Consider the following 19,293-nt stretch of genomic DNA (forward strand, 5'->3'; position numbering starts at 1 on the left):
CTCACATCGGGCTCCTTGCTCATTGGGGAGCCTGCTTCTTCCTCTGCCTGCCACTCCCCCTGCTTGTGTTCTCTCTCTCTACTGAATAAATAAAATCCTAAAAAAAAAAAAAAAAAATTCTTGATTTGAATACTAAATTAAGAATGACTTAGTTTAAATTGTATGCCACCAGTCCAAGTCACCATTCTTAATTTTTTTTGAAGCTTCAGTGGTTAGCTTTAATCTGATAAACTTGTACTTTATTTATTAACAGATAGAAGATGTAAACCAAAAATTCAACAATTTGACCAAACTTGAGGAATCTGGATGGCAGAACAATAATAATATAAGCAAAAAAGTTGTTCGGGTAAGTTTGTGGTTTTATATCCAAATTTCTCATACAGACTTTTCTACTTTAACAAATTTTTATTTTTAAGCTTTAAAAACATTTAGCTTCAGATTTTTTATCTTTTTCAAATAAAGTTCCATGTATTAATTACAACGTCCTGATTGCCTTTGAAGAAAGAATAAGGAAATGGTCAACACTAAATTTAGTGTCATTTCTGGAGGGAGGGAGGGGCTGTAATTGAATTGGGACTCCTAAAGGGCTTCTAAGTTACTAAACAGTGGGTATCTGCATGTTTGTTTTATACTGCAAACTGTGCATCTCCATTTTGTTGTAATTATAATAGTAGCACTACATAATTCCTATAATGTGTGGTCTGCGCCAAGTACTGTTCCACGTATTTCACTTGTATAAACTCATTTAATCATCACAACAATCCTCTTGTGCTCCCCATGGGGTTCTGCTCCCCATTTTACAGTTGAGGAACCTGACAACCAGAAATTACTTGCCAGAGGTGGAGCTGGGTTTCAGGGCCAGACTTTCTCGTTCCAGAATCTGTGTTTCTTAGTCAGTAGGCTATGCCACCTCTCTTTTATGTAGTCTTTTGAGTGATCTATTTCAAAATGAAAGAATTCTTAAATAGCAGAGAGGAACAAATGACTCTTTAGAATATCTATCTTCTTCCCTATGCTTTATCTTGTAAATTATCTTATTTTCTGTAACATTTGCTTTGTTAACATGATACATTTCCATTCCTGTCTCTTTGTTTCTAATAATGTTTTGAACTCAAATGTTCTTGGGCAGATGATGCTTCTCAAACCACTTTGCATGTTGCCAGTTTTTCTTTATATTTTAGAAGACCTTTGGTTTAGAATCAGGTTTCTAAATTGGTTATTATTATGTAATCCAAATAAGATCTGTTTTAAATCCTACCGTAGGAGTTTAAGGTGGTAGAATATTAAAAGAACCTATTACAGTGTCATTTTACTAATGAAGTCTCATGACAAGTGACTAAATTAAATGAATGGATTTCAGATCTGTGAAATGGGGAAGAAAGCTGGAATATTTTGAAGCCACTGTGGGTATTTCTTACTGAGTACCTGGTCCTGGAAACATCAATGTCATCAGTGCTGCAGATAATGGCTATGTCAGCATGATATTCAGTCAGAGCCTTGTAATTCTGTCCCTCATCACCAGGTGTCTCTGTCTCCTCTTACTTTATTCTACAGGCTGCTGTTAAGATTATGGGACAAATAAACTAAAACTATTACCTCTACTTTGATACCCTTCCCTCTGACCTCTTCTTCACTGATCTCTCATCCCATCATTTAGCCTTGTTTTCTCCTTTTCCATCAGTTTTTAGATATGTTTAAGAGTCTGAATTAGTTGGATTAGAATTCATCTTTATATCCATTAAAGAAAAAAACATCTTGTGATGTTCCCAACTCCTTATCACAGACAGTCTTCTAGAAAAAGCTGTCTGTACTCTGTTGCTACTATGTTGGTTCTCACTTCTCTCTCCAACTCACTGCAATTCAGCTTCACCTCTCTCTCTCTCTGCCTCTAGAACAGTTATCACCAAGAGTATTGATTCTCTAGTCACTGAATTATTAGATACTTAATTTTAAAATCCAGCCCCCCTGCAGGATTAAATGTGGTTGATTCCCTCTTTCTTGAGATTATATTCTGATTCTCCTCCTGCCTCTGTGCCCATTCTTCAGTCATGTTTGCAGTTTGGTTTTCCTTTTATCCCTTACATGTTTGTGATATCCATATTTCTACCTCAACTCTATTTTTTTTCTTCCACATTCTCTCTGTACAGTCTTACCCATTCTGTGATGAATCCCAAATCTGTATTTCAAACCACACTTAATGCTAAGCTCTAGCTCTATATAGCCTGACTCCATGTACCTTAAGATTTTAAGTTATGTTCCAAACTAAAGTCATCTGGACACTGTTTCTCTGTCTCAGAGAATAGTATTGGCATTTCACTAGATGTCCAAGGTAGAAACCCGGCTATCTTCTTTAGTCCTTTCTCTGGTTCATCATCTCTACCACACACACATATCCAATAGATTGCCAAGTCCTCTGAGGTTTGCCCCCTTAGATATCTCTTGAAACCATTCATGTTTTTCCATTTTCCTCCTTAACCTAACTACTGTCATCTTTTCTTATTATCAGTACAGTAGTCTTCCTAACTGGCTGGTAACCCTCCAGTCCCTTCTCTGGGCCATGGACAGAATGGCCTTTCTGAATCACAAAGCTGATGATGTTACTCTACTGATTAAAAATCATCGATAAGCTCTATTCCTATGTCTTCTGTATAAATGTAGCTCCTTAAAATGGTTACCTGCAAGGGATTTTATAATCTACCTGTTGCTTACCTCCTTCCACTTTACCTCCTCTGCATTTTCTTTCACTTCTGGCTTTGCAGCCATGCTGTTCTCTGTGCTCAGACCTTTCCTCATTCCATCTGGTAGCCTGGCTAACCAGCACAGGCTACTTCTGTCAGCCTTTCTTGATGACTTAGGTTATAGCCTTGTTTTGTCTTATAGCTGTCTGATTTTGTCCATATCTTGACATTTATTATTCTTAGTATCTATATCTAGCCCTTCCTTAAGCTGTGAACTCCTCGAGGGCAGTGGCTTGTCCTTTGCCTTTGGCCTCTGGCATTGTTAGCACATACAAGGAAACTGCTTAGCCTATGATGACTGTGTTTAATATTTTATGTATGTTTTAATTGTTTTTCTTCTAAGATGATAATGAGTAGCTTTAATACATAATTTCTCTTTGCAGAAGAAAGTTGTCTCAGGGGTAGCAAGTAAGCCCAAACAGGACGATGGCGGAAGAATTGCAGCTAGAAATCGCCTCGCTGCCATAAAAAATGCGATGAGAGAGAGGATGAAGCAGGAAGAACCTGTGGAGGCAGCGTCCTCTGTAATGCCAAAGGAAGTTGATAAAATAGTGTTTGATGCTGGATTTTTCAGAATCGAAAGTCCTGTTAAATCCTTCTCAGGTTCGTTGTTCTGCTAAGACTCATTGAGAGAAATACTTGGGAGCTTAGGTAAGAGGCCGAAAATAGTTTTCATATGAAGCCAACCGAGTCTCTTTGAGTCTGGAAAGTAGACTACATACTCACTTACATATGCAAGGTGCGTTTGGATGTATATGATAGATGAAATATGCTGTGTCTTCTAAAATGGCTCTTATATTTTCTAAGCAATTTCACATCTGTTATTACCGCTTAACCCTATGGTCCTGTGTAGGTCACAGGATCCCAAGAGGTAAGGGACATGATGGAAGTATGAAAAGTCAGGTGATTTTCTTCAGGTTAATCAGCTGGTTTAGAATTTAATAAGCACAAGCATCTCAGGCATCAAACCCTCACCCTTCTTTAGCTGTGCTTTAAAATGAAACTTATGGAAAATGGAAGTTCGGTTTAGTTTTCATTTGTATTTAAAACTTCTCAGATTTTATGAAACAGTGAATGTACTAATTTCCTACTTTAAAAATATTCCAGTGAAACCAGCTTTTTTTTTTTTTTTTTTTTTTTAAGCATATAATGTATTATTAGCCCCAGGGGTACAGGTCTGTGAATCGCCAGGTTTACACACTTCACAGCACTCACCATAGCACATACCCTCCCCAATGTCCATAACCCCACCACCCTCTCCCTACCCTCCGCCCCCTGGCAACCCTCAGTTTGTTTTGTGACATTAAGAGTCTCTTATGGTTTGTCTCCCTCCCGATCCCATCTTGTTTCATTTATTTTCCTATCCATCAAACCCCCATGTTGTATCTCCACATCCTCATATCAGGGAGATCATATGATAGTTGTCTTTCTCTGATTGACTTATTTTCCTAAGCATAATACCCTCTAGTTCCATCCATGTCATCGCAAATGGCAAGATTTCATTTCTTTTGATGGCTGCATAGTATTCCATTGTGTATATATACCACGTCTTCTTTATCCATTCATCTGTTGATGGACATCTAGGCTCTTTCCATAGTTTGGCTATTGTGGACATTGCTGCCATAAACATTCAGGTGCACATGCCCCTTCAAATCACTACGTTTGTATCTTTAGGGTAAATACCCAGTAGTGCAATTGCTGGGTCATAAGGAAACTCTATTTTCAACTTTTTGATGAACCTCCATGCTGTTTTCCAGAGTGAAACCAGTTTTTGTTTTTGTTTTTGTTTTTAAGATTTTTATTTATTTATTTGACAGACAGAGATCACAAGTAGGCAGAGAGGCAGGGAGAGAGAGAAGGAAGCAGGCTCCCTGCTGAGCAGAGAGCCCGATGTGGGGCTCGATCCCAGGACCCTGGGATCATGACCTGAGCTGAAAGCAGAGGCTTTAACCCACTGAGCCACCCAGGCGCCCCGTGAAACCAGTTTTTAATACTTCAGAAAACCATTCTTATGATTTTCTGACTGACCTTATGATTTTTCTTTATGAATTTTTAGTAGTTATTTTTCATAGGCTGTTTTTATTAGGTTGAATTTATATATGTAGATGGAAATTATTTAAAAGCCACGTGATAAGAGGTCAGAGCTGAAGTAATCTCTTCCATAAGTTTCGGTGGACACTTCTATCAGTGCTTTAAGTGCTAGATGTTTGTTTTCAAGGAGAAAGGGGCCAAGCCCTCTTCAGATACCAATCAGCTGAAGGGATATTTTTTTCCCTATTATTTAACTGTGTCCATGGGGAAATTTTCTGAACGTAAATTTGAGCTGCTATCTAATATTTATATTAAAATGGAAATTTATCACCTCAAGTATATTATATATAACCTTCCTGTCAGTTTAGCTATCACACCTGGTGTAGTTTCATTTGGATTCTTTACTCTAAGCAGCTGCACCTCCAACAAACCCAGGAATTGCTTCCTGCTAGTAACACGGCTCCTTGCCACTAACTTCCCAAGGAACTCATCACTGTTCTTTCATGTACCCAACTTGGCATTTATGACTGGGGAGATTAAGGTTTATGGCCCAAATATATCTTGTTAAAACTGAGTTCTCATTACAGAGCACATGGTTTGTATGAGGCTTGTGACAAAGCAAAGTCCCCCAAGGAAGGCCCCTCACCCCATTTGTCACTCCCTAGAGCCAGCCACTTTTAGTTCTTTTGTTTTCTTTTTTTTTCTTTCTCTCTCTCTTTTTTTTTTTTTTTTTTTAAGATTTTATTTATTTGTCAGAGAGAGAGAGAGTATGAGAGCACAAGCTGCAGGGAGGGGCAGACAGAGGAAGAAGCAGGCATCCTGCTGATCAGGGAGCTGGATGTGGGGCTCAGTCCCAGGATATTGGGATCATGACCTGAGCTGAAGGCAGACACTTAACTGACTGAGCCATCCCAACCACTTTTAGTTCTTAGGGTTTTGTTGGAGTCTTGAGTTGTTCGACTATGTGGATTTTTTTCCCCTCGAATTGTGCAGTGTATTTTTTGTGTTCTTTTGTGTGTTCTTGTGTGTGTGTGTGTGTGTGAATTGTTCCTTGAATTTACTCTCCTTGGTCCTCTCTGATCTTTCTTTTTAGAAACATCTATTTTATCTTTTTTCTGGCAAATAGACTATTTTTATAATTTTTCCTGTACTTGTTTTTTACTTCCTTATTTCCTCAGCTTTCATGTTGGCTCTCATGGTTGTTTTTGGTTTTTGGTTTTGCTCTCATAGTTTAAATTCCCAAGACCTCTTTCTCATTCTTGGAATGTCCCGTTTTATAACATTCTGTACTTCTTTGTTAAGTGCACTGTCTTACCTTTCTGAGGATGTTAACGATAGCTTTTCTGTTTTCTTTCCCCTGTACAGTCAGTATTTGTTACAAGAAACTTTCATTTGTTTGGTTTTTGTTTCCATCTCTTGTACTGGAGGATTTCCTTGGGAGTCTGGTGATCATTCATTGGCTGCTTATGGTTAAGAATAGGTCTCTGGGGGCGCCTGGGTGGCTCAGTGGTTTAAGCCGCTGCCTTCGGCTCAGGTCATGATCTCAGGGTGCTGGGATCGAGTCCCGCATCCGGCTCTCTGCTCAGCGGGGAGCCTGCTTCCCTCTGTCTCTCTCTGTCTGCCTCTCCATCTACTTGTGATTTCTCTCTGTCAAATAAATAAATAAATAAAATCTTAAAAAAAAAAAAAAAAAAAGAATAGGTCTCTGTCCAGTAGCACGTGGGTAATCGGGGCTTTACTGTGGGGTGATTTACCTGGGCCATTGTGCTAGGAATCTGTACATCACTATATTTAATTCTTTTTTCATGGGCTAGTTGGCTCCCCAGAAAAGATTCTTCCTGTCTGTTGCCTAGAGGGTATTATTCTGGCCGGCCATCTTTCAGGAGCCAGGTGAGAGGGAAAAAAACTAAGCGTCTGAACTGTTTTGTTTGTGATCCCCTTTTTTCCATATAGTACCAATCTCCTAACCTTACCTGGTATCCCCTAAGCCAGAGACTTTTTCTTTCACTTTTTCAGGAAGTAAACCTTTCTAGTCTTCTGGTTTGGGTGGTGAGGGTGTGGAGGCATGATGACAGTTGCCTACCTGTGCAGAATGAGGAAAGGGCTCCATTTGTTCTTTCTTTAAACTAACTTTGAACCAATCTTCTGTTTTTAGCTCCCTTCTCATCTCTGTTTCCAGACGTACTTGAGACCACCAATTCTTTTGAGGGATGCCATGGTATAAATTGGGTCATTTCTCCTCTTTCCTGACTGTGACTGGGGGCTTAGAATTTATTTTCTTGGGTCTACTAAATAATATCCCACTCACTCATCTAACATTACAACTTCCAAAATTTTCTGGTTATTGTTTCTTTTTTTAGTTCCCTTTGTCCTTGAAATTGTGTTTCAGATTTAAAAAACTGAGTAAGATCTCCCTTGTAGTTCAGTTGGTTAAGTGTCTGTCTTCAGCTCAGGTCATAATCTCAGGGTCCTGGGATTGAGCCCCATGTGGGTTTGTCTGGTCAGGTGGGGAGTCTGCTTCTCCCTCTGCCCCGCCCACCCCTACTAGTGAGCGCGCGCTCTCTCTCTCTCTCTCTCTCTCAAATAAATAAATAAATAAATAAAATATTTAAAAAAAAAAAAAAAAGCTCCCGAGAAATAAAAGGGGAGGCATTCTTTGTCCTTGTAACATTCTGCCTTTTAAGATGATCTCTGTTACTGCTTATAGTAGTGGGATGTCAAGAGGAAACAGAATCTAATGTGTGTATTGAATACTATCTTTAACTGAAAGTCCCAGGCATTTGTCTTTAAAAAACATTATGGAAGAGGCTAGTTGGTAGGGTAACAGGAAGAACTTGCACTGTCTTGTTTGGTATAATGAAAAATGACTGAAAGAACTTTTTTTTTTTTTTTTTAAAGATTTTATTTATTTATTTGACAGAGAGAAATCACAAGTAGATGGAGAGGCAGGCAGAGAGAGAGAGAGGGAAGCAGGCTCTCTGCTGAGCAGAGAGCCCGATGTGGGACTCGATCCCAGGACTCTGAGATCATGACCTGAGCCGAAGGCAGCGGCTTAACCCACTGAACCACCCAGGCGCCCGACTGAAAGAACTTTTTGATATTGAGATGATTTCTCTCATCTTCTAGGACTTTCTATCTCTTCTGAACGTCTTTCTCAAAGACATAGGACACCTAAGTCTATCAGTAAAAGTGTGACTGGGTGCAGGGCTGAGATGGATCATCGAAGACAAACGATGTCACCACAGAATCCTGATCCTCAAGGTACCAAAAGTGAGCATGTCGATAAGGAGACTTTGCTTTCAACTATTCCTAAAAACAGGTATTTCTTTCATGTGTTTTCATTAAGAGTATAACAGATGCTGGGGTGCCTGGGTGGCTCAGTTGGCTAAGTGCCCAGCTCTTGGTTTAGGTCTGGGTCATGATCCCTGGGGTGGTGGGATTGAGCGCTGTGCTCAGTAGGGAGACTGCTTGAGGATTCTCTCTACCCACCCGCCCCCCACACACACACAGGCATATGTACGCGTGCGCGTACTCTCTCTCTAAAAATAAGTAAATAAGTCTTTTAAAAAGAAGTATAACAGATGCTGACATTAAAAATCAATTCAGATTGTTAGCCTGGTAAAATATGCAAGATCTATGTTTTTAATTAGATTTCACAATGACTCTGTAACGTGTAAGAAATGCTTCTATTGTCTAAGTGAGGGAACTAAGGTTTACAATTTTAGATCGATTATTGGTTATATTTAAGCATGCAAAGTAAATTCTGCAGAACTAAGAAGAAAAGAAGCAATACAGTGTTGTTTGGTGCTAAACACAGTACAGCTCTGGTGCTTGGCAGCTCTGAGCTCAAAACCAGTTCTATGGCATATGAGCTGTGAAACTTTGGGAGTTTAATTAACTCCCTTAGCTTCAGGTTCATCATTTATGAAACACCAGTGCCAGGACTTCCCTGCAGGGTCCTTGAGAGATAGGCTATTTTGTACCAGCCTCTACCAAAAGTGCCTTGAGTTTGCTATCTTGCATAAATAAGGGAGAGCTCATGTGTACCAAATAATTATACGCTAGACATGGTTCTAGGTTATTGACATGTATTATCTCATTTCATCTGCAGAGCAGCCCTGTTGCGGGGGGAGGGGAACCAACCCTATGAGATACTAGATCCCCATTTTTCAAGGGAGAAGACATGAAAAGTTAGTAACTTACCCAAATACAGCTTATAATTAGTCAAACTGGAGGCTGCCTCTATTCTTTTTGCTGCAGAGTATGGCCTCTGCACAAACACATCACAATGATCTATATAGTTCTTGTTCAAGGACCATAAATGTACCAGAAATCTGTGAGGAAAAAGATAACTTAAGGTAAGGAGAAAATAAAATTGTAGTCTGGAACCAAGAGAGAACTACTGGTTTTATTATTATTATTGTTATTATTATTATTAAAGATGCCTTATTACTTTTTTTAAGATTTTATTTATTTATTTGACAGATAGAGATTACAAGTAGGCAGGTGCCTACTATTAGAGCCACCCAGGTGCCCCTGTTGGTTTTATTATTAATCTGGAGATGGGATAGCATTGAATACTCAGTCATTATAGCAAAGAAGGTTGTCGGGGTGCCGGGGTGGCTCAGTGGGTTAAGGCCTCTGCCTTCGGCTCAGGTCATGATCCTGGGGTTCTGGAATCGAGCCCTGCATTGGGCTCTCTGCTTGGCCGGGAGCCTGCTTCCTCCTTTCTCTCTCTGCCTGCTTCTCTGCCTGCTTGTGATCTCTGTCAGGTAAATAAATAAAATCTTTAAAAAAGAAAATAAAAGAACACCTTATGAATTGAAATAGAGGAAACAAATGAAAGTTTCTGCTCTTAAATATTTTATGGAACAAATTTTAAAATTTCAAATTTTTTAGTATGAACCAAGTTATATTTAGATTTTGTTGGGACTAAATATTTTAGGTGGTCTAGAAATCTGTGGATTATAAAATACCAATTTATTGTCATTTCTTAAATGCAAGTTGCTTTACTTTATATATATATCCTCTAGTTTATTATCTTGTGCTAAGAAGACCCATAATTGTATTTAAAAGATTTTACAGGGGCATCAGGTGGCTCAGTCAGTTAAGCGTCTACCTTTAGCTCAGGTTATGATCCCAGGTCCTGGGATCGAGCCCCACATCAGGCTCCCTACTCAGCGGGAAGCCTGCTTCTCCCTCTCCCACTCCCCCTACTTGTATTCCCTCTCTTGCTGTCAAATAAATAAATAAAATCTTTTTTTAAAAAAAAGGTATTACAAGTATTCTTTAAATTTTTCTTACTTGATTCCCAAAAGTAATCCTGAAAGATCATCTTACATACAAACAACTTTGTGCAGTGAAGGCAAAGTGGAGTTGAAAACTAGAAAAATAACATATTAAAAAAAAAATGACTTGCAAGAGGTTGAGACAGGTTTTTTTTTTTTTAATTATTTTTATTAAAATGTAATGTATTATTTTGTCCCAGGGGTACAGGTCTGTGAATGGTCAGGCTTACACATTTCACAACACTCACCATAGCACATACCCTCCCCAATGACCATAATGGAACCACCATCTCCATACCTCCTACCCCCCAGCAACCCTCAATTTATTTTGTGAGATTAAGGCTTTCATGGTTTGTCTCCCTCCCGATCCCATCTTGTTTCTTTTTTCCTTCCCTACCCCAAACCCCCACTCTGCCTCTCAAATTCCTCATATCAGGGAGATTGTATGATAATTGTCTTTCTCTGATTGACTTATTTGGCTCAGCATAATACCCCAAGTATTTTTAATGAAATACAAGTTACAAACTTCGAGATTAGAACTAGAATTAAGCTATAACTAACAAGTAAATGTAGTATACAATAACTGACTTGTTGCTTTGATCCCCAGGAGTTGGCTTTATTCTAACCTTTCCCTAGTATGTATGTATCTCTGGATTTGGTGAGATTCGCAAGACTGCCGGTGGACTCAGCAGCATGGTAACAGGCTGTGAGCTTTCTGGGGAGGAGTGCACCCAGTCTGTGTGGCCATCCCACTATAGCTGTAGTCCCAAACTAACTTCTTTGGACCAGGTCTGATCTTGGACCAGGCTCCATCTTTGACCCATGAAGGATAATAATATCAAAACACAAATAAAAAAGATAGCAGTATGTTTAATTATCTGATTATCTGTTTTTTTTTTTTTTCTTTTTTTAGGAATAGCATAGAAGAAGCTCAGCATTCTGGATTACAAGATTTAATTGAAGTAAATTATGTAAGTCCCACTCCAGTATATAGATCACAATTTATGTCATTATATATAGTAACTCCATAAGCAACCCCCAGAATTTCCGTCAGAAATCTAAACCAGTCATTCAAATGATACTTCTTGTTTTAAAGGCCTTTGTCTTGTTTGAAAGCATAGTCCCATTTTGTGTTAACTCACATCAAGATTTTTTTTTTTTTAAATAAGGTTTTATTATAACAGCCATACTTACGTATTGTTTCTGGCTGCTTTTGCAATACAATGGTAGAGCTGAGTAGTTGTGGCAGAGATTCTGTGGTTCACAAAGCCTAAAATATTTTGCATCTTGCCTTTCCCGAAAAAATGTTTGCCAGTCACAAAACTGGAAAATTGTAGATACTTGCTGAGAAGCTTCCTTCAATTATACCATTGCCATAATATTCTTTGAATTAATTGTTCAAGAAGCAAGATAGTAGGAGTTACAGTGTTCTTTAGCCTGTGTTCAGAATGTTGTTCTACTGTTTTTATTTTTAATAGCAGCAAAACTTTTATTTTTTCTAATTTTTGGTAATTAAATGTAAAAATCTTTTTTACTTCCAGGCTGCAAACAAGATAAACTTTGAGACGGATTGTTTACCCAGTGAAAGAATGAATTTGCCTATACTTGCTAGTGAAGTGGCAGATGATATTAATACTAATGAAAAGGAAGAAATTCCAGATGGTGTAGAAGGGATGGAGCTACATTCTTCAGTCACAGCACAGGATGTTTTGATGAGCAGCCCTGAAAAAAATATACCATCACAAAATGACATCTTACAGGAAGAGAAGACTAAAATTTCTCAGTCAGGTGAGCTCTTTTAAATATATTTAGATGAGGCTTTGTTAAATAAATGAACTTGGACTAATACATAGATTATTGTGACTACTTCTGGCAACCAGTTTCTAATAGTAAAGGTTGAAAAATTGGGCATTGACAAGAAACACTTTATAAGAATCGGCACATGTCGTAGTGTCCCACTGTACACATCAGACCTTTGGAAGTATACTTATTAAAAACAACGGCTAATAATCCATGTTGGAAATAAGGAGCGTTTTACATTAGACCAATCTGGATTCTTCATTGTGAAGACTCAGAAATTCCCCAAAGTTTATTTTTTTAGTTTACCTCCTTGTCAACACACATCCTCAAAACTTTCTTTAAAATGCCCTATTTTTCTTTCATAATGCCTTTTCCTATCTACTTTGTTGTGATTGTTCTGCAATAGGAAATGTCTCTTAGACTTTCGTTATAGTATAATGTGTGATAGTTTCGCCTACTGTTTTCATCTGCTCCTCAGTGGTGCTGTTCTGGCTGGGGCCTAAGGCAAAATAAATGTAACTTTGGCCAGACATTTAATGTACTCCAGCTATATTCTTGGGTGCCTTTTCTTTTTTTCTTTCAACCTTAGTATATTACTTATTCATTATAAAAGGATGTAAATCAGGAATAACCATGTGAAAGAGATGCATAGGGCAAAGCATGGGGAAAGGGGACAGAGCTTCCATGCGTTCCAAATGCATCATTCTCCCCAGATTTCTATATATTCACTAACCTGGATGCTCAGTGATACCTTTAATATTATAAGCATGGGATTTGTTTATAGAAGACTCTTTTTTTTTTTTTTTAAAGATTTTATGTATTTATTTGACAGAGATCACAGGTAGGCAGAGAGGCAGGCAGAGAGAGAGGAAGGGAAGCAGACTCCCTGCTGAGCAGAGAGCCCGACGTGGGGCTCGATCCCAGGACCCTGGGATCATGACCTGAGCTGAAGGCAGAGGACTTAACCCACTGAGCCACCCAGGCACCCCTAGAAGACTCTTTTTATACTGAATTTAAGAATGAGAATTTTAATAAAAAATTTAAATACATTTTTTTAAAAGATTTTATTTATTTATTTGACTGATAGAGATCACAAGTAGGCAAAGAGAGAGGAGGAAGCAGGCTCCCCGCTGAGCAGACCACCTGATGTGGTAGGGGTCCCAGAGTCCTGGGACCATGACCTGAGCCGAAGGCAGAGGCTTTAACCCACTGAGCCATCCAGGCGCCCCTTAAGTACATTTTTTTTTAATGCTATAGCATGGCTGCATGGATGGCTCAGTTGGTTAAGTGTCTGCCTTTGGCTCAGGTCATGATCCCGGGGTCCTGAGATCAAGGTCCATGTCAGGCTCTCTGCTCAGCGAGAGCCTGTTTCTCCTACCCCCACCCCTGCTTGCGCACGCTCTCTCTCTTTCTTGCAAAAATAAATAAATTTTTAAACTCTTTAAAAAAATTATAAAAGAATATTGTAGCATAAAATGACCTAGATTTTTATCTTAGCACTTAATATATGGAGCTTTTCATCATTTTTGTCTATTTCTTAACAACACCTGACTGCGAGGATATTTAAAAAGTTAAAAGTTGGGGTTTTTGTTGTTTTTTTCAGTATTTGATATTAAAAGTCTTACTACTGAATGCCATCTTCTTGATTCGGTAAGTTTTCCAACTTAATTTGAAAAATTGCTTTATAGTCTAGATTTGTTTTATAAAATGGTATTACTCACTTTTCAGTTTGTGTACAAAGTTGGTTTCAGATTTATATGTTACTCTTTTATTTACTATGAAATTCATTTGTTACTCATTTTTCTCAAAATGGGAAAAAATGTGTTTATAAACTTTAAAAAATGTAACATGTTTTAATACTACATTCTGAAGATTTATTTCCCTATATAGTTTATGTATCAAATTTGTTATGACATTGCTTGAATATTTAGATATCTAATTGTAGCTTGAATTATGCTAGGTATCTCAAAGTGATGTAAGAAAAAACAAGACAAGATTTCTTTCTTTAGAAACATGCATTTGGGAAGATAATGATAATATGGGAAGATAATGTCTGTCCTACCATTAGTCATCAGGGGTTATTTCCATTTTAATTCTTTTTTTTTTTTTTTAAAGATTTTATTTATTTATTTGTAAGAGACGGAGAGAGAGCAAGCGAGCACAGGCAGACCAAGAGGCAGGCAGAGGCAGAGGGAGAAGCAGGCTCCCTGCCAAGCAAGGAGCCCGATGTGGGACTCGATCCCAGGACCCTGGGATTATGACCCGAGCCGAAGGCAGATGCTTAACCAACTGAGCCACCCAGGCGTCCCTCCATTTTAATTCTTTTAGAGAGAGATATATATAGATATATAGATAGAGAGAGAGAGAGAGTAGATCTTCTACTCTCTCTTCTACTATTTTATTTAGAGGCTCCCCAGCCTTTATTTTTGGTGACCTCTTGCCTCTACATCTAGTTCAAACCTTAGCCCTTCTGTGAGGCCTTCCTGGAAAAGCTCTCCTCTCTCCCATATTAATTTGTATATATAGATGTAGGTGCACAATGCACACAATCTCTTAGGAATATAATATGAATATGTTATATTCCTAAAACCCATTATAATTTTAGGAATCTGTTTTGCTTATTATCTGTAAATTCCTCTGTAGGCAGAGCTGGCACTGTGGCATGAATAAAATAGTGCACTCTTGCCTGCTGTTTATAGCAGTGGTTTTCAGCCCTACCCCCAGATATTTTTATTTCAATCTGGAGTAGGACCTTTATCAGATGATTCTAATGTGTAGCCAGGTTGACCACCCTGGTTTATAGCCTTACTTTGAAATTTTCCAGGGCCAGTTGCTAAAATGGGTCAGGAAATGGCCTTGGTTTGCTAAACTTTGATCTCAGAATATAAAAAGTTCATTGAGGCAAATGTAGGATAAAAGCAATAGTTTTTGTTAACCTTGTAAAGCCTGGAAAATACTTGGCTTCCTTAAGCCACTAATTCCTTAAGGATCTCTGTATATGTGGGCTTTCATTATTTCCAAAGATATGCCTTCTTTTCATGCAGGCTTCTGGGCTGCCCTGTGTCTCAGGAGTAGAATGAAGTGTGTCAGTATGGACCTGTAGTGACCTTTAGTCTGCTTTCTTGATCTTAGAGTCAGGGATTTCATCTTCAGGCCAGTTGATATAAACCTGATTTAATCCTGTTTTCAGATCTGAACTCTGAATGCTTGGTTCTGATAATATAGGATATTACAAATAAATTTGGAATGTACTGTATCACATTTTGTGTTATACTAATACTATGATTAAAAGCGTTTCAATTATCTTATACGTTAGCTAGTTGACAAGTCTTGGTATTTTATAATTTAGTCTCCCTATGAATTCTTTTCCACTTTTCATATATATTAGACCTTGGACTTCTCAATTTTATTTTCCATAGGTCTGCTTGTCTAGTTGAGACCCAAATTATTACTTGCTTCTGTAGCATCATTTGAACCTGAAATAGGACTCGAGGGGGAACAAAGAAAAGGATCCTAGTAGGATCACATTAGTAAAAGGCCTATGAGGTACAGTTATATGGTTTGGGATTTGTGGAATCTGTGTAAATGGCTTGAGATATGGTCTTAATTTTATTTATCCTACATATACTGCTGAAGTCCATTTACATATTACTAGTCATCTTTGAGGCATATGTACCTAGCATACGTTTTCAATTAAAAAAAAAAAAAATATATATATATATATATATATATTTGAAATTAGATCCACTGGTAAGTAGCAAAATCATTGTGCTATTAATGGTTTTATTACTATATACCAAAATATTATTCATGTTATTAATTAACCTGCTATTTGCAATGTTGAAGGCTTAATTGGTGAAAACTCTGATTTAGTGACTTCTCTGAATTTATTCTCTAGCCAGGCCTAAACTTCAGTAGTACATTCACTCAGGTGGAGAGGAGACATCAAGATCATGCCAGACACATTTCCTTTGGGGGTAATTTGATTACATTTTCACCTATAAGACCCCTCCGTGATGAACAACCAGAAGAATCTTGAATTTAAAAATAAATCCAAATATTTTTCTTCATATTATCAATGTGATGTATTATTAGCATATTGAAAATTGAAGAGTATGTATTTGTGTTCACTTCTAGTCAATTTATAGTGTCATAAAATGTTTTAATATTCAGTGTTCATCAGAGTGTGTTTTAGCTATGATAGTGTTTCTCGAGGGAAGTGGGGATATTTTGTACATTAACTATGCAGAATAAAAAATGTACTTTACCTCGCCTCTCTTGTTTAAAATGTATAAGCTTAATTAAAACTAAGTGTACTTACTCAGCACTTATGAACATTCTTCAGTTTAATCAAAATATAGTATTAAACTTTGACAAATATTTGCATCTTATGCTTTATTCTTAGCTAGGACTCTTAAATTTGTTGATGTTGAGCAGCTTTGCATATTACATTTTTCAGAGTATAGTGAGTTCCTTTAAATGAGCTTTCTGGAATCTGAAGTTGTTTACATTCTGCAGTTTCAAACAGTTCAACTATTAGAGGGACCCATTAAATCTTTGCCTTTTTCTTTTCATTTTCCCCTTAATATACCTGGTAGTTTTAGGAGGAAATGCCTTCTTCCCTTGAAAAGAATTATATCAATCACTTAATGTGTTTGAACTATTTTCTCTTTTATAAAACTCTTAATTTTAGGATTGTAGAAGACAGGGCCATAACAGCACCAGGAAGATTCGTAGTAGCTAAGCTTGTAATCAGACCTGGGTCCAGTTATTTCTACCTCTAAATGAGTTAGGGCTGGTGGCATTCACCAAACAAGCAGCAGCTTATAAATGTGTATGATTAGGGGTTTTCAAAAAGAAAAGAAAACACATCCACTTTTGTTGTCAGGGAAAGGTATGTTAAACTTATATCGAGCCTATATGAGCAGTCAGGCCATGTGAGGGGCTGGCTTAGAAGAATGTTCTCAGAATGCCTAGTCTTACCAAAAGATAAAAGCAGCTTTAACATCCCATTAATGAATAATTCAAGGAAGACATGCAGAACAAAGAAACATATAAAAGTTGGGCTTTTCTAAGGGCCCAAGCATATGAGCATGCAAAATAAGTTGGTGCAAGGTAACCCAAAGACTCAGAGTCTATATAAGGCAATATGCAACAAAATAATAAAATAACATTTGCCCACAAGGACAAAGCATGCTTGATGAGAACAAAAACAATGTCAGTAAACGTGATTTTTTTGGTGGGTTTGGTAAGATGTACTATGGACTTGTTCAGAGAACTTTTGGCTATTTAGTAATGGTAAAATGAAGTCAAACTGGCTTAATAACAGGGAAATTTATTATTTTTATAAGTTCCCAGGGTGATTCCTGGTGCTTTACAATCACCAGCTCAACAAAGGTTTCAAGGTCCAAAATTATGTTCACAGTTCCTTCTGTCATCCTTGGTGTCAGCTTCTCTGTGGCTGGGTCCTTTTGGGGTCACATATATTGTTAGTGTATTAAAAATTTTAGAGTATGTATTTGTGTTCACTTCTACTCAATCATTTTATATAGTGTCATAAAATGTTTTAATAGTCAGTGTTAAAATGTTTCAGGCATGATAGTTTTTCTTGAGGAAATTGGGGTATTTTGACAATCCATTTGGGATTGTCTTTAATCTGGATTCCTTATTTTATCTAGGATTATATTTGAATAAAACCGTGACTATTAGGAAACAGGGAATGGATGGATAAGCAGCTATTAATGTACCCTACAACTAGATAGTGTGTTCTTAGGCTATTGGATTCTAGAATTATGAGATATTAGAAAAATCTTTGAAGATACTAGGAAAAAATATTGCTTTGGTAGAACAAATGCCTTTCCAAAAATGGGGGGAAAAAAGAATTTCCATTTGTTGAGGACCTCCTATATGGCAACCCCTTTGTGAACATTTATGAACATTTGTGAACATTTATTCAACGATCACAGTAACCCTACAAAAGGTGTATTATACCACTATTTAATAGACAAAGGAACCAAGTCTCGGGATTTAAGTAATTTTATGTGGAACAAGTTCCCTCTTTTTTCTATAGCTTGTGTTTTTCCACTTAATCATAGATAGAATCAAGATGAGAATAATAGAGTAAGGAATTAACAAACTGTGATATGCTGCTCGCATCCCTCTTTAGGACTGAAATACTTTTTCCTTTAATTGTTAGAAGTGCTATTAGACAGGCTTTCTGAAGACAGCCACTTCTCAGATCATACTGTTTCTCAGGTGGCCTGTATTTGTTGACTGATTAAACTGAAGAGATAAAGGACTATTCCCCGTCTTGACAGCTCCAAAGGGTCATCCAGCTTCAGAACCCCTGAAGGGTAGGCTGAGCCAACAATAACCAAACCTTCTCCCTCTGCCCAGTCGTGTGCCTTCTTGTCCTTCAGCTGTTGATGTCAAGATTCTCCTCCATAAGCCTCTTGGGTTCTAATCTCTGCTTCCAGGGAACCCAACTTGTGACAATAAAAGTATCTGAGAAGATGGTATTCCAGAAACAATAAATAGACCAAACAATATTTTGATTCTTTTATAAAAGTGCTCTGATCACCTCTTAGTTTTGAAATTGTCTGAATCTTTGGGCCTGCTGGTAATGAGGAAGTGCAGAAAGGCATGCTTAAGAAGGTTGACAATGGGAACTATTAAATTTGTTATGCAGATGATATATCTAATTAAGAGCTTAATTTTCCTCTATAAATATGGAGATTTCAGAAGAACCAAGATAACCTATACCAAGATTGTCTCAATTTGGTATCAAATATGGATTTGAAAACAGCTAAATATAGGCTAAAGAGAAAAAATAGTTAAGAGGAGCAAAAAGAAATATACCAGAATGTTAACAGGAACTGCCTGTGGGTCATCAACAGCTATACTTTTTCTTTGTGCTTCCTGAATCTATACTTCCTTAAGTAAGAAAATGGAAGAATGATTACCTTGTAGCATCTTCAGGTTTTTTTTTTTTTTTAAGATTTTATTTATTTATTTGACAGACAGAGATCACAAGTAGGCAGAGAGGCAGGCAGAGAGAGAGGTAGAAGCAGGCTCCCTGCCGAGCAGAGAGCCCGATGTGGGGCTCGATCCCAGGACCCTGGGATCGCGACCCGAGCCGAAGGCAGAGGCTTTAACCCACTGAGCCACCCAGGTGCCCCGCATCTTCAGGTTTTTAAAGACACTCTGAAAGATAGAGGTTAAAATATTTTCTTCAAAAATACTTTAGTAAGTATAGAAAACTCTGGGAGACTTTAATGCAGAATTAATATTGCTACATATTCCTTTTACTGAGTCCATTGTGCATTGTCAAGAATAAATTGCCCCTGGGGCGCCTGGATGGCTCAGTGGGTTAAAGCCTCTGCCTTCAGCTCAGGTCATGGTCTCAGGGTCCTGGGATCGAGCCCCGCATTGGGCTC

At 37.8% G+C, this 19,293-nt stretch overlaps 1 protein-coding gene across 2 annotated transcripts in view; it reads left to right on the forward strand.

Moving 5' to 3' along the window:
* Positions 1 to 16,124, forward strand: part of DLGAP5 (DLG associated protein 5) — a 39,178-nt gene extending 23,054 nt beyond the window's left edge. For both annotated transcript variants that reach the window (XM_082735063.1, XM_082735062.1), the window contains exons 13-19: positions 254 to 346; positions 3,122 to 3,341; positions 7,896 to 8,088; positions 10,971 to 11,028; positions 11,599 to 11,845; positions 13,461 to 13,507; positions 15,756 to 16,124. In XM_082735063.1, the coding sequence (XP_082591189.1) occupies positions 254 to 346; positions 3,122 to 3,341; positions 7,896 to 8,088; positions 10,971 to 11,028; positions 11,599 to 11,845; positions 13,461 to 13,507; positions 15,756 to 15,896 (999 nt within the window). In that variant the 3' untranslated portion in view covers positions 15,897 to 16,124. The remainder of the gene's footprint in view (positions 1 to 253; positions 347 to 3,121; positions 3,342 to 7,895; positions 8,089 to 10,970; positions 11,029 to 11,598; positions 11,846 to 13,460; positions 13,508 to 15,755) is intronic.
* The last annotated feature ends 3,169 nt before the right edge of the window (positions 16,125 to 19,293 follow it).

This window comes from Mustela nivalis (genome assembly GCF_964662115.1).
Source record: "Mustela nivalis genome assembly, chromosome: 6".
In the NCBI taxonomy this organism is placed as follows: Eukaryota; Metazoa; Chordata; class Mammalia; order Carnivora; family Mustelidae; genus Mustela; species Mustela nivalis.